The following is a 14,931-nucleotide window of genomic DNA, read 5'->3' on the forward strand; positions in this document are numbered from 1 at the left end:
CCTAGTCAAACTACGTAGTATCTTGAATGAATAATATCTCTCGGTTTTAATGATTAATGAAAGTCCTTACTGTACTCTATACCTCCATTAGGGTGGTCCATTTTTTTGGATGTTAAATTTTCGTTGTTCCTCAGTTAAAAACTTGTTACATATGTATTTTGTATTAGATACGTGAAATATTAGCTTTTTAGCTGAAGTGGAACTGGGAGCTCAAAAGTTTAAAGTTTTGGCTTTGATGTTGTTCTAGGCTGGAGCCCATACTTAAAAAATTATCTTGTTTAAATTTTTCTAGTGAAGTTATTTAGGGTTTAGTTTTATAAAAACCGTTAGTCACTTGATATTGTTGACAAATTAGTTTTGTTTATTCAAATCTTAATTAATGAATACAAAATGAGTAAGACGAAAGAAAATGAGGAATTTGTTAACTTGGTTGTTGGGAACTTGTGGGCTAATAATTTTTAAGCCGAATTCCAAACCCCAAAACAAGTCCAATTACGATATCATCAGATAATAAGTGTTACAAAATCTGATATTTCAAAGCTGATGAGCGCCCTCTTCCCATGACTTTAAAGGGCTAAACTTTCAGCAAGATCAGAATTTTCCATAAAATCAATTTAGAGAAACAAAACGGAAAATATATAAAAATCACCAGGGACGATTTAGAGTATATTTGGACTACAGCCCGAAGATACTTGACTATTAACTCAGTTAACGTGAACAGTTTTTCCAAATCATTTACATGCCATATTTTTTCATCATACTAAATTAAATGAATTCACCATAAATTGCTGATTGTATTTTACATAGATCGCAGTCCAAGATTCGAAGCTCTTGAGTATAAACGGATCAAATGGTTCCTTTCCAACTTTCATTAAAGTATTCAATACCATTCGGAATTACATTTCGTCGTCGTAAAGCAAAATTGTTCTATGTCTAATTTTGGGTTTTTAGTTTTAAAAAATATTTTAAAATAGTATGCAGCTACTAATGAGGTAAACTTGTATAGTTTATTCAAGAGAAAAGAACAAACTTTATAAAAACATAACTTGAATGGCGAACGAGCTGAAAAATTTAGATTTAAACCAATTTGAAACTTAAAAATCGTTCCCTTTAAAATTTGCTTTTTGTGACTTAGAACAATTTTGCTTTACGCCGACGATTTGCCAAATTATTATCTCCTTGGTCCTTTCGTATTTTTTTCTGTGGTTTCTGAATTTCGGAACAAAGGTGGATCACAGATTTAAAATAACTTTATGTTTCAGTTTCAGACCCTGTTTATGAAGCTACAAATATAAAATATAAAAAGAAAATAAATCTTGTAGAAACAACTAAATTCATGTCACAATAAAAAAATATATTTTATTTCTTAACGCAATTGGTCACATATTACATATTTTGAAAACATATATTAAAACAATGCTTAGCATTAATTACACACACATTTATGGATATTTTTAAACATATTTTTAAAAAAAATTGAAACAACCTTTATTTGGTTCATTGCTCCAAGAAGCGTTTGTACTCAGCAAGAATTTGTTCCTCTTGTACCAATGGCAAGTCCAAATACTCATTTTCATTGGGAGATATATCCTCATTGAAGCGATTATATGCACTCATGGAATCGATTTCCCTTTGTGCCTTCTTTAAAAATTTGCCCACAATCGATGATTCACCACTAACTGCTCCAGTGGAAGTTGATGCTCCTGAAGTGGCATTAACCAGTTGTTGAATAGTAGCACTAAGTTCATTCTGATTTTCAAATGTTTTCAAAAGGAACTCCATTGCTTTTTCGCTATTATTCATTGTGGATTCCAAAGCTAATCGGACTGTTTTTTCATCAAAACCCATTTTCTTAAGCTACAAATGGAAATGAAATAAATAAATTAACCCGGAGCGACAATAATAAACTCACTTCATCGAACAATGTTTCATCGACAGTCTGTGGAGTTGTTGGAAGGGCTTCAATTAATGCTTCTGTATTCGATTGTAACATATCCAACTAGAAGACATAATATTTCTTATTTCAGATAGGTTCAATAAAGTGAAAAAAAAACCTTACCGCCTTCGTTAAATCATTATCTGACTTTTTCAAAGCCACAACAACTAGCTCTTGTGGAAAGCCCATCTCAACCAAAGAGCACACACTTCGTGGATTAACCCAATTTTCAGATTCACTCTCCGACTTCGACGAATGATCAAGTTTCGCATTAAGTTTTCTCTCTTTCCTTGACTTCTTGCGAGCTTCGGCGATTTTATTTTTTCGATCTTGAATAAAACTGATAGCTTGACAAAGGTCTCCTTTACAAGCACGCAAACCTATTCTTGACTCCACCGCATCAAATCCCATTTCAACTAGCTGATCCACAGTGGAATCATCAACTTTCAATTTACTAAGCTCTGACTGAGCAAGATCGAGTTTTTCATAAGCTTCATTGCGTCGATTTTGATGAAATAATAAAACACCTTGGAGCAGATGGAGACGCATTATAAGAGCTCGTTCTGGGCATGAATCACCTTTAAGGTTAATTAAACGGCTTAGATCTTTGCCATAGCTACGATGAAAGCTTTTTTCACAAATTTCTAAACGACGTTGAGCATCAGGTAGTTGTGTAAGATTCTGAAGATGAGAAAAATGTAAGAAGAAGCTGTTGTAAATATTTGAAACAGAAAGAATTTACACATCACTAAACACACAGACAAAGTGGCCGGGTTTAACTTAATTGAACTTAGGTTCTGAATTTTTTGAGGCTAAGATTGGTCTGCTTCCAAAAAACCACTAGGATCAGTTTACCATCAGGAGTGATGTTGAAAATATACTAGTATTTGGAAAACCACCAGTCTTGGTTCGACTTAAATTTTAAATTAAATTTTAAAAAAAATTTTGTGAGTTTTGGGCGAAAAGTTGTTCACGTTCGGAAAAGTTCCCGAATTTCGAATTTTTTTTTTTTTTTCAGGTAATACGCGGGCTGGGTTTTTTCTCACTTAAATTTTGGTGGTGAACAAGAAACTTATTTAGCGTAAAATGCTAATTTCTATCGGATGAAACTCGCAATAGCTTGTGAAGATTTTCATCCGCTCAATGTCCGTGCTTATGCTTCATGCATCAGGCTCTGTACAGAACTTACTTGGCCAAAATCAATAAACAGGAATACCCAACAAATATCTTATCCGAATCGAAAGCTATAAAAAAAATATTTTTTTAAATAAAACTAACCTTAAGACAAAGATAACACCAAACAATATCCAAATTGACCAGCGCATAATTATCCACTGACTCCAAAAACTTTGAATTGCATGTGATGAACTTTTCATCAGCTTCCAAAAGCAAAATTAAAGCTTCATCATATTGATTGCGTTTAATAGCTGATCGAGCCTTCTCGCAATAGCCCATTGCCATAAGCAAAGCTTTATTTTCATTTGGTGGAAGAAAAACTGGATTTCCATCTTGATCTTCCATCTGAAATAAAATAACTATCAATGAAGATTGTTATAAAAATAAAAGATATTCATTGTAGCAACCTCAAATAGACGATTTCCAGAACTAACAATAGCCTCTACATCTTCTTTGATTTTCTTAATACGATCGTACATTGCATCTTGAGTGTTTTGAGAGTTATTGTCAACTCCACCGATTATAGTCATCAATTGTTGATTATTTTTGATTCCTAAAAATAAACTTTTAGCAAGTTTCTGGAGATTTGAATAAAGGTCAAAATCATGGAGGTGGAAAATTTCGAGGACCGAATTCTTAAAAAATCAACTTTGTTTTATGATAAAAATTTCATGCTCAAATGTTTGCTTTAGCTATAATTCGTCGGTTCATTAACGGACAGAGTGCAAAAATGTTTTTTTTTACAATTTAATGCAAAACCCCAAAATTAGTGCTAAAAAAACGTTCCTCGAAATGGTGGTGATCTCTTCCAAACGACTTTAGGGGCCTAGAAATAGTATCAATTTGAATGATATATCATTATATTAAAATAGTAGGTCTTAAATAAATCAAATATAGCTTTATTTCTTGGTTGACCAATTTCTTCAACAAAAAAAAATGCTTTTTATTCATGTTCGGAATACTTAGGCAATGAGTAATTTTTCTTCTGTTTTTTTGTAACTTTTTTGATAAAAGTGTATATTACAGTCTTACTTAGATAGGATATTGATTAAAAATACCCAAAAAATTCAGAAATAAATGTGTAAGACCACATTATTTATTCAGATTCTAAGAGAGTTCGCGGAAAAGCCGTTTTGTTGAAAAAATAAATAAACGTAGATATTTTACAAACAAAAGAGCATTATAATAAAAGAATGGTATTAGAAATGCTACACATTTTGGATACAGAGAATACTGTTAATAGGAGATCAGATTCTGAAGGGCTTAGCAGTATTTATAGTTAGTTTGTTAAAAGGAATTTTTAAGTTTTTTTTTATTTCAACTCAATTTTTATATTTTGAAATTTTGATGATTGGAAAACGTCTTTATCAAGACATTTTCTTATTGAATTTTGAAATACCAATAAGTCAAATAAGAGTAAAAAGAAAGCCATTTGGATAAAAAAAAAAACTTAAGATATGTAAGTATAGATTTTATAATATAAAGGAGAATGGGCCTTTTGGACGTTGAGCGGCCATTTATGAAATTGGTTGGAAATTGGTATCAAATGAAAGAGCTATATCTTAGGAAAAACTTTTACATTGAAAGTTTCGCGGTATTACTTTAAGAATGCAAGATATTGCAATATTAGTATTGTTAATGCATCGTTTAATGTGTGAGGGAAAAATTGAATTATTTTTTGAGATATTACCGTTAGAAAATGGAAAAAACGTTTTTTTGAGTTCTTCGGACCTTATTCTTTTGTATAAAGAAAATTGTTTGAGCATATTTAGTAACGGTTTATATAAGAACTGCTTTCTATCTTTCGATACCTACCTATTTAATTTTTTTCAATATCTTTTGTATTGCCCGAGATATCTTAAACTGAAGTAAGTGGGTTTGGCTTCATATATCATAAAGAAGATAATGACGTTATAAAATTTATAAAAATACCAAACAACATAGGATATCTCGGGCAGTAAAAAAGATATCGGAAAGATTTAAACAGATTTAAAAAGGTGGTAAATAGTTCTTATTAAATATGCTCAAACAATTTTCCTTATATAAAAGAATAAGGTCCGAAGTAATGCATTTTCTAACGGTAATATTTCAAAAACGGGAGCTTTGGATTCAAGTTCAGCACACTGAAAACCTTCAGAAAAGTAAATTTTTGTTTCGGCAACAAAAAAAAAGTTTAATTTTGTTAACCAGCATATTAGCTCTGTCATTTTCCCTGACCCTGAAGACATTGATCTTGAAAATCCGACCAATAGAACTCTTAATACAAGATTTTTAAGCCAACCACTTTTGTTTTTGTTCGACAGTTTTTCAAACGATTCAAACTAACAAAAAATTGAACATGAAAGCTCTCAAAATAGGCTTGAAATTGTTGTTTAAAAAAGCTAATAGTTTGGGTTCTAGTGGTTGGATATTCAAAATTAAGATCTTCAGAGTTAGGGAAAATGACAGAGTATCATAATATGCACTTAAAATAAATATTAAAGTTACAACATAGAGACAATCTGCATAAAGTGTTAAATGCAAAAGTACATTTTATCCGTTTCTGAAGTACGTCACAAGGATACAACTTCTGCAAAACAATATGGCCGCGCAGCGTCCACGTTCCATACAAATCTGCCCATTCTCCTTTTTAGAAATATTTTTCTTAGAGTCCTGAAGAAGATTGTAACCACAATCGAAACGTCGCGTCGACAGAGAACTAGGTAAAAAATATATATTCAAATCAAACCTATAGCCGACGAAGAAGATCAAATTATTTAAATAAAGAAAGGTTACGAAATAAGGAAGAATTTACATTTAATAAATTCATCCATAAAAGTAGGTGTGAATGATATGTAAATCTACATGCATAATTTCAACTTTAAAAACTGCTACTAAAACCATTTGTACGTAAGAAAGAAATTTTGGTACGATGCGCCAGAATTGATTTTTGTTTGTAATTGATGTACAAATTTATAAAGAGTATTGTGCATTTGTAGTGTTAAGAAAAGAAATACTTAAAAATAATTGACTTTAATGTGTTTCTAAGCCATTTGAATTTCAGTTTTTGAGTTATGGACATGTCCAGGAACGCTTTTTTTGCGTAGGTATATTAGATGCAATAAAATCGAAATGAAAACTTTTCTAACCGAAACATTAGAAGATTAGTTTTATAATACAAATTCTATATACTACTGATATCAGTAAAGTAGAAGAAAAAGCACTATATTTAATTAGACTTGTTAAATTATTGATTTAATATAGCTTTTTACGGCCTTTAGTCGAAACAAAAATTTGGCGTTCCCGGCGGAGCTCACTTGGACTCATCAGTTGACTTATTGTGAGACAACCTCGATTTAAAAAAATGCCTTGGACAACTAAATTTACCACCTCCATAATTTTGACCCATAAACTCCTTCTCACCTTGAAGTTCAAGAACAACTTTTGGATTAACAATCTTTCCAGCGCTTATAATTTTTATACTTGAAGCATCACTGAGTTGTAATTTCTCAGCGATTCTTTGTTGAAGCTCTTCACCGAGATCAGAAAGAGCACATTTGACTTCGAAGACATTTTCCGTGCCCTCGTTGTTGCTAACACGACGGACACTAAATGTTGCCAAACCTTAAATCCAAAATTTTGTTAAAAATCCTTAACGGATTCGATATTAATTCATTTTACCAGTTTCTTCGAATTCCTTGCGTGATGCTAATTTACGCAGAGCTCCATCCTGTAACTCACTCAAAGCCAATTTACAATTGGAAACAGAAATCGACAGATTCCCACTAAATTCTTCAGCAAGTTTCTATGATAAGAAAAATTCAAATAGATTCCCTCAAGGACAAATCAAGAATACCTCTAATTCCGATTCGACAACACCAATTTCCTGATAATAGAATGGTTCGAGCCAGAGTTTTATTTGTTGTTGTTGAAGTCGAGCTCGGACTTGGATTATTATATTGTCAATTAGATTTGGCATAGTTGTGCTTAGAGAATTGAATAAACAATAAAATGATAAAGCGTGGCAGTTAATCTGCTGCTTTGTTTGTTTTAAGAAATTGAGTTAAAAAAATTATTGTTAACAAGAACAAACGACGTGTGTCTTTTTTTTGGAAAACTAATGGTTCATTGTTCAAAATTCTTGGAAATTAACACAAACAAAAACCATATGATTTTCCCCCGATTTCGACAAAAGATGTAAACATGAATTTTTTGTGGGTGGGTGACTGTGCGAGATAATTGTAGGTAAGGTAGTGTTTTGTGTTTTTGACAGATTTACAGTAATGTAAGAAAATAATTATAGTTAAAATATGTAAAAATAACTACCTAGCCCAAGGTGCGTTCTTTTTCTAAAAATAGTTAACTATTTGGTGTGTTTTTTTGTTTATCTATATAGATTTTGTGCAAAAAAACAACATCGAGATTTTTTGAAATCCATGCAAACATTTGGCACCACTGTACATATACTTTGGCAGCTGTCTGTCAAAAATGTTGCTTTTGTTTTTTTTAACTCCGAAGTGGAAAGGCCATTACATCCATGTTGGATGCAAACAAAAATTTTCATATGGTAATGGCATCCATGTTGGATTCAAAAAAATTTTTTTTTCACGAAAAACCAAAAATTATCTACATTTTAAGACCATGACCATTAACATTAGTTGCGTCGTTCTTGTGTTATAAGCGTTTGAAGGTAGCCATATTGAATTTTTCGAAAAAACTTTGGTAATTTTATATACATATCTGTTCCACAATCTTATCCATTTAAGACTTTTATCTGAAAAGTGCATTGCGTATATCTCGAGATATTAACATTTCAATGCAACCATGTCAAACAAATTTTTGATTATTTTTTTCTATGAGAGTTTTTTTCAAACCTTATTTTCTCCGCTTTTTTTTTTTTGCTAATATTTTCAGATATTTCTGTATGAACACAACAATTAAACTACCTTGGCACTACTGTTTTTATCGAGAGAAAGTAAAATCTGGATAATTAGGTGTGTTTTTTTGTTTATCTATATAGATTTTGTGCAAAAAAACGACATCGGGATTTTTGAAATCCATGCAAACATTTGGCACCACTGTACATATACTTTGGCAGCTGTCTGTCAAAAATGTTGCTTTTGTTTTTTTTAATTTTAACTCCGAAGTGGGAAGGCCATTACATCCATGTTGGATGCAAACAAAAATTTTCATATGGCCATGGCATCCATGTTGGATTCAAAAAAATTGTTTTTTCACAAAAAACCAAAAATTATCTGTATATTCTTAGCTACATTTTAAGACCATGACCATTAACATTAGTTGCGTCGTTCTTGTGTTATAAGCGTTTGAAAGTAGCCATATTGAATTTTTTTTCGATTTTTTAAAAATCAAATGTGAAAACTTTTTTATTTTTATTTCTAATTTTTCGAAAAAACTTTGGTAATTTTTTATACATATCTGTTCAACAATCTTATAAGGATCCATTTAAGACTTTTATCTGAAAAGTGCATTGCGTATATCTCGAGATATTAACATTTCAATGCAACCATGTCAATCAAATTTTTAATTATTTTTTTCTATGAGAGTTTTTTTAAAACCTCTTTTTCTCCGCTTTTTTTTTTTTTGTTAATATTTTCAGATATTTTTGTATGAACACAACAAATAAAGTACCTTGGCACTACTGTTTTTATCGAGAGAAAGTAAAATCTGGATAATTATCTGGATTTTTCAAAAATCTATACAGATAAAGTTTTTGTTGTTTTTAACACGTAAATTGTTTTGATTTCAAAAATCTCGATGTCGTTTTTTTGCACAAAATCTATATAGATAAACAAAAAAACACACCTATTATCTGGATTTTTCAAAAATCTATACAGATAAAGTTTTTGTTGTTTTTAACACCTTATTTCTGGTACATTTAACTATAATGTAAAGTTAATATAGGGATGACTCCCCAATAAGATCAAATTTACCTTACTGTTCTAGTAAATTCGTAGCTTCTGATTTACTTTACAGTAAAGCCTTTTTTATTATGAATTTCAAACAAAAATTACTAGAAGTAAGGTACATATTTTACCTTACTTTAAGGCTGAAAATACTTCTTTTTAAAGTAACTTGAACTGGTGTGGAAGGTAAATAATGTATGAGGAAATAAAGTCAATTTCATACTATTAATGTTAGTTTCCTAAAGAAGTTATTGTAATGCATGAATCTACCAATATTATAATAATGTAACGATGAATTACCGAACTACTTTTAAGATAAAAGTCTGAACACACTACCTGCTACAGTAAAGGTAGAAATGTGAACGGACCTTTAGTAATTAAGAAACTACCCTCTGAACGCATCCAAAGAAATTCCCTCGACTGCTGAATATCCCAAAATATCCCACTGGACTGGAAGTATGAAGCGCCCCCTCTTGGAAAGGAAGCTTCGAGAAGCAAAGACGAGAACCTTCGAAGACATTCTCGAATTCCGAATTTCAGGTATAAAAGGGCAGCGTGGACACCGACCGGATACAGTTTAATCTTGAATGTGAAAGAGTACAGTACAAAGTGAAATAAAGTGTTGAAAAGTGTGTTTGTTTGAGCGAATAATAAAAGTAAATTGATTTGAAATAAAGTGTGTTCTTATTTGAACGGAAAGATAAGTGGAAGTTAAAATAAACGAAATAAGTTTTATTGTGAACCCGGAATAAAACATAACATTGGTGTCAGAAAAGTGGAATAAAACTTATTTATTTGTGCGAATCAGATAATTTCGCGAATAAAATAAAAAGTGCGCGTGTGTTTTAACAATAAACAAAGTGTAAAACATTTTGAAATAAGTAAAAGTGCTCGCGTTTTGAAAAGTTAAAATGGGTAAGACATTGAATCAGTTAAGTTTGACTGAGCTGAAGGCGGAATTAACTAAACGAGGTCTTCCTACTGCTGGATCGAAAAATGACCTCATTATTCGCCTGCAGGATTATTTAACCCAGAAAAACGAAGATTTGGATACATTTCAATTCGAAGTTGAAATGGTAGAAGAACGAGTAAGTACTAGTTCCGATATGTCATCCATGATGGCTGTTCTCCTTGCAAAATTTGAAGAACAGAAAGATCAAATGGAACAGCAACGTAAAGAACAAAAGGATGAACAGAAAAATCTTCTTGAACAAATTGAGACACAACGCAATGAACAAAGAGAACAAATGGAACAACAACGAACAGAGCAAAAGAGTGAACAACAGAATCTTCTCGAAAAAATTGAGAAACAACGTACCGAGCAAAAGAGTGAACAACAGAATCTTCTCGAAAAAATGGAGAAACATCTAGAAGAACATCGCGATGAGCAAAAGAATCTTCTAGAAGAACAGAAAAATCTTTTAGAGGGAAAGCTTGGTGATTTCGAGAAGAAGTTCACTGCTCTTGACGAGCGTGTTGAAGAAAACAAAGAAAAGCTGTTGGCAATGCACACAAAGTTCGAAGAGAAATTCCAAGACATTACTAAAGAGTTGGACAAGGTTCGAAAAATTAAGGCCCGAGAAAGTTCTGGTGAGTATTCAAAGAAGAAGGAAATGCATCCACCAACCTTTGATGGACAAAGTTCTTGGTCGATCTACAAGAAACAGTTTGAGGCAGCTGCCACAACAAATGGCTGGGATGACGAAGACAAATGTATAGCGCTGACTCTTGCTCTTAGAGGTCCTGCTGCTGAGTTGTTACAAACTTTACCACCAGAAAAGAATGGTAACTTTAACGCTCTTGTCCAGGTCATTGAAAAACGCTTTGGAGATGGCCATATGCAGGAAGTCTTCCGCGTCCAACTCAATACAAGAGTCCAGAAAAGAGGAGAAACTCTGCAACAACTCCAAGCAGATATTGAAAGGTTAGCTCATCTGGCATATCCGACAGCAGGAGACGACATTATCAATCAGTTTGCGACAGAAGCCTTTGTACGTGCTGTATCTGATATAAATCTTCAGCGAGCAATTCGAACAGCTGGAAAACGTTCCCTTCCTGAAGCATTAGCGTTTGCACTCACTATGGAAGCAGCAGAACAGGCTTCTCAAGGCGTTCATCGGGTAAGAGAAGTTACAGTGGAGGAATGCTCTTGTCAAAAACTCGCATTCCAAAGAAACCAGCGAGACGGAGCTGCTCGATGCTGGAACTGTAACAAGACAGGACATCTCCAGCGGCAGTGCAGATTGCCACCAAGAAGAAGTGCTTGCCAGCACTGTGGAAACAGGAATATTGCCCAACAACAGGTAAGCGATACAACCAACACTCATCCTCAACTTGTAAGAACCAACTTCGAGGGGCAGAAGCTGGTTTCTGGTATCGATGGCCCCAGAACCACAATTCAAGTCTCACAAACTAAACGAGACAACAAAAGTCTGACAGTAGAGGCAACCATAAACAATAACCAACACGTGGCTACAATTGACACCGGTGCCACCGCCTCTATTGTACGAAGAGACTTGGTAAAGATGACGTGGCTACATAACATCAACAGCTATCGTCTGAAGACCGCCACAGGAGAAGCAGCAAGAGTGTACGGAGAAGTTCGTCTTGAGATCCGTATAGCAGAACTAAAGTTTTTACATGTGTTTTTGGTGGCAGATATATGTGACGAGTGCATCATTGGAATCGACTTTATGAAGGAGCACAATGGTTTTCGACTTTGGATTTGAAGAGTGGCTACTGGCAGGTAGAAATCCATCCAGAAGATCGAGAAAAGACGGCTTTCTCCACAGGAAATGGTCTGTGGCAGTTCAATGTCATGCCGTTTGGGCTATGTAATGCCCCAGCTACTTTTGAGCGCTTAATGGAGTGCGTTTTAAATGGATTAACCTGGAAATCTTGCCTAGTCTATTTGGATGATGTCATCGTTTACGGGAAAACATTTGATGACCATTGTGAAAACCTAAAGGCTGTATTCCAGAGGCTACGAGAAGCACATCTTAAGTTAAATCCAAAGAAATGTGCACTTTTCAAGACCGAGGTTAAATATTTGGGGCATATCATCTCATCCCAAGGAGTAATGACTGATCCAGAAAAAGTTGACACTGTGAAGAATTGGCCAACCCCTCAGGACAAGCATCAACTTCGGAGTTTCCTCGGTCTGGCAACGTACTATCGACGGTTCGTGAAGGATTTTGCGAGAATCGCCAAAAGCTTGCACCAGCTTACGGAGAAGGGTAAACCCTTTAAATGGTCAGGTGAGTGTGAGAAAAGCTTTCAGGAACTGAAGCTACGGTTATGTGAAGCTCCTGTGTTGGCCTATCCGACTCCAGGCAAACAATTCATCATTGACGCAGATGCAAGTAATGTTGGAGTTGGTGCTGTTTTATCGCAAGTTCATGACGGAGAAGAAAAGGTCGTTGCCTATTTCAGCAAGGTACTCTCGAAACAAGAAAGAAACTATTGCGTGACCAGAAGGGAACTTCTAGCTCTGGTATTGGCAACAAAGCACTTCCATAAGTACATCTATGGACAGAAGTTCCTTCTTCGCACAGATCATGGTGCACTAAATTGGCTTTTGAACTTCAAAAATCCAGAGGGTCAAGTAGCAAGATGGATCGAGATACTCCAGACGTATCAATGTCAGATTCAACATCGAAGAGGAAAGCTACATTCAAATGCAGACGCATTATCTCGGCGCCCGTGCAAGCAAGACTGCAAGCATTGCACACGGCTAGAGGAAAAGGAAGTTGTCGCTGTAAGAAGAACGAGAGCTGATCCCATTTGCGGCTGGAGTAATGAAGAACTCAGGATGGCCCAACAGGAAGATTCGGACATCGAACCCATCCTTGCATGGAAGGAACATGAAGAGAAACCAGAATGGGCCGACATCTCCGACCGAAGCCCCAATCTCAAAGCATATTGGGCACAATGGGACTCACTTCATGTGCAAGAAGGGTTACTCAGGCGTAAGTGGGAATCCGCAGATGGTAAATCTTATGTAATGCAACTAATCGTACCTCAGTCAAAGGTTAATGATGTTCTCCGAGAGATGCACGAGGGAACTTCTGGAGGCCATTTAGGCATCAACAAGACGCTGGAAAAGGTACGCCAGCAATTCTACTGGTTACGTATGAGAGAAGACGTTGAAAAGTGGTGCCGAAAATGTGATACTTGTGCAGCTAGCAAAGGACCAGCTAGAAAAATGCAAAGCAAGATGCATCAGTACAATGTGGGCACACCTTTTGAGAGGATTGCAATAGACGTGGCAGGTCCTTTTCCCGAAACCAACAAAGGAAACCGGTATATCCTCGTAGTGATGGATTACTTCAGCAAGTGGCCTGAGGCATTTGCCATCCCAAACCAGGAAACCAAAACAGTTGTGGATAAGATTGTCTTTCATTGGGTGAGCAGGTTCGGAGTACCCATGGAACTTCATTCCGACCAAGGAAGGAACTTCGAATCTAAGATTTTTCAAGAGGTTTGCTCACTCCTTGGCATCAAGAAGACGCGAACAACACCGCTTCATCCACAATCTGATGGGATGGTTGAGCGATTTAACAGGACACTTAAAGAACACCTGTCAAAAGTAGTCAACGATAATCAACGAGACTGGGATCGACATATTCCATTATTCTTGATGGCTTATAGAAGTGCAACACATAGTTCCACTGGACATACACCATCGGAAGTCCTTTTTGGTTCTACAATACGGCTGCCAAGTGAGATAAAATTCGGATGTGTTCCAAATGAGCCACAGGAAATAGATGAGTATGTTGATAACCTGAAAGAAACACTGGCTGACATTCACCAACGGACAAGGACAAATATAAAAGCGTCTAGTGACAGGATGAAAACAAGATATGACGCGCGAGCGACAGCAACAGGGTTTCAAGAAGGAGAACTTGTGTGGTTTTACAATCCCCACCGACAAAAGGGACTATCACCAAAGCTACAACAAAACTGGGAAGGCCCTTACACAGTAATAACCAGAATCAACGACGTGGTTTACCGTATACAGAGAGGGGTAAGAGGCAAATTAAAGGTAGTTCATTGTGACCGTTTACATCGTTATAATGGTGAAAGTAGCAATGGAGTTGTTCGGGACGAACAATCCTAAGAGGGGGGCAATGTAACGATGAATTACCGAACTACTTTTAAGATAAAAGTCTGAACACACTACCTGCTACAGTAAAGGTAGAAATGTGAACGGACCTTTAGTAATTAAGAAACTACCCTCTGAACGCATCCAAAGAAATTCCCTCGACTGCTGAATATCCCAAAATATCCCACTGGACTGGAAGTATGAAGCGCCCCCTCTTGGAAAGGAAGCTTCGAGAAGCAAAGACGAGAACCTTCGAAGACATTCTCGAATTCCGAATTTCAGGTATAAAAGGGCAGCGTGGACACCGACCGGATACAGTTTAATCTTGAATGTGAAAGAGTACAGTACAAAGTGAAATAAAGTGTTGAAAAGTGTGTTTGTTTGAGCGAATAATAAAAGTAAATTGATTTGAAATAAAGTGTGTTCTTATTTGAACGGAAAGATAAGTGGAAGTTAAAATAAACGAAATAAGTTTTATTGTGAACCCGGAATAAAACATAACAATAAAATAAAAGTTCTAATAATAACAATTATTGAAAAACATAACTTAGGTAACACGTATTTCCCCCTCTAAACCATTTAGTACGAAGTAAGTGAGCGTGAGCCAGTTATCATTTTTAATAATTATTATCACTTTTATTTTATTACAATATTGGTAGATTCTTGCATTACAATTTTCTTCAGGAAACTATTATTAATAATATGAAATTACCTTAATTTGTTAAGAATATCCCAGCCGCAATTACGGAGAAAACGATGCAAAAGATAAAACAGAAAATAGGTACTGAAAGAAAAAATTATATTTTCCA

The 14,931-nt window shown here is 34.8% G+C and overlaps 1 protein-coding gene across 1 annotated transcript; it reads right to left on the reverse strand.

Annotated features, from left to right (window-relative positions):
* Positions 1-1,333: 1,333 nt before the first annotated feature.
* On the reverse strand, positions 1,334-7,290 carry LOC129911474 (NEDD8 ultimate buster 1). Its single transcript, XM_055989288.1, has 8 exons — positions 6,948-7,290; positions 6,773-6,896; positions 6,515-6,715; positions 3,520-3,665; positions 3,215-3,457; positions 2,060-2,617; positions 1,913-1,999; positions 1,334-1,857 (listed from the first exon to the last, which is right to left on the reverse strand). Exons 1-8 carry the CDS (start codon positions 7,068-7,070, stop codon positions 1,498-1,500), a joined length of 1,842 nt encoding a protein of 613 aa, XP_055845263.1. The 5' UTR covers positions 7,071-7,290; the 3' UTR covers positions 1,334-1,497.
* Between the last annotated feature and the right edge of the window lie 7,641 nt (positions 7,291-14,931).

Source organism: Episyrphus balteatus, chromosome 2 (genome assembly GCF_945859705.1).
Source record: "Episyrphus balteatus chromosome 2, idEpiBalt1.1, whole genome shotgun sequence".
In the NCBI taxonomy this organism is placed as follows: domain Eukaryota; kingdom Metazoa; phylum Arthropoda; class Insecta; order Diptera; family Syrphidae; genus Episyrphus; species Episyrphus balteatus.

Bases quoted from the DNA above. Each gene is read 5' to 3' on its own strand.
- LOC129911474 (XM_055989288.1), bottom strand. From the start codon at position 7,070: ATGCCAAATCTAATTGACAATATAATAATCCAAGTCCGAGCTCGACTT. The intron at 2,618-3,214 runs GTTAGTTTTATT...TCTCATCTTCAG, and splicing joins GGTGTTATCTTTGTCTTAAG to AATCTTACACAACTACCTGA. The intron at 2,000-2,059 runs GTAAGGTTTTTT...TATGTCTTCTAG, and splicing joins ATAATGATTTAACGAAGGCG to TTGGATATGTTACAATCGAA.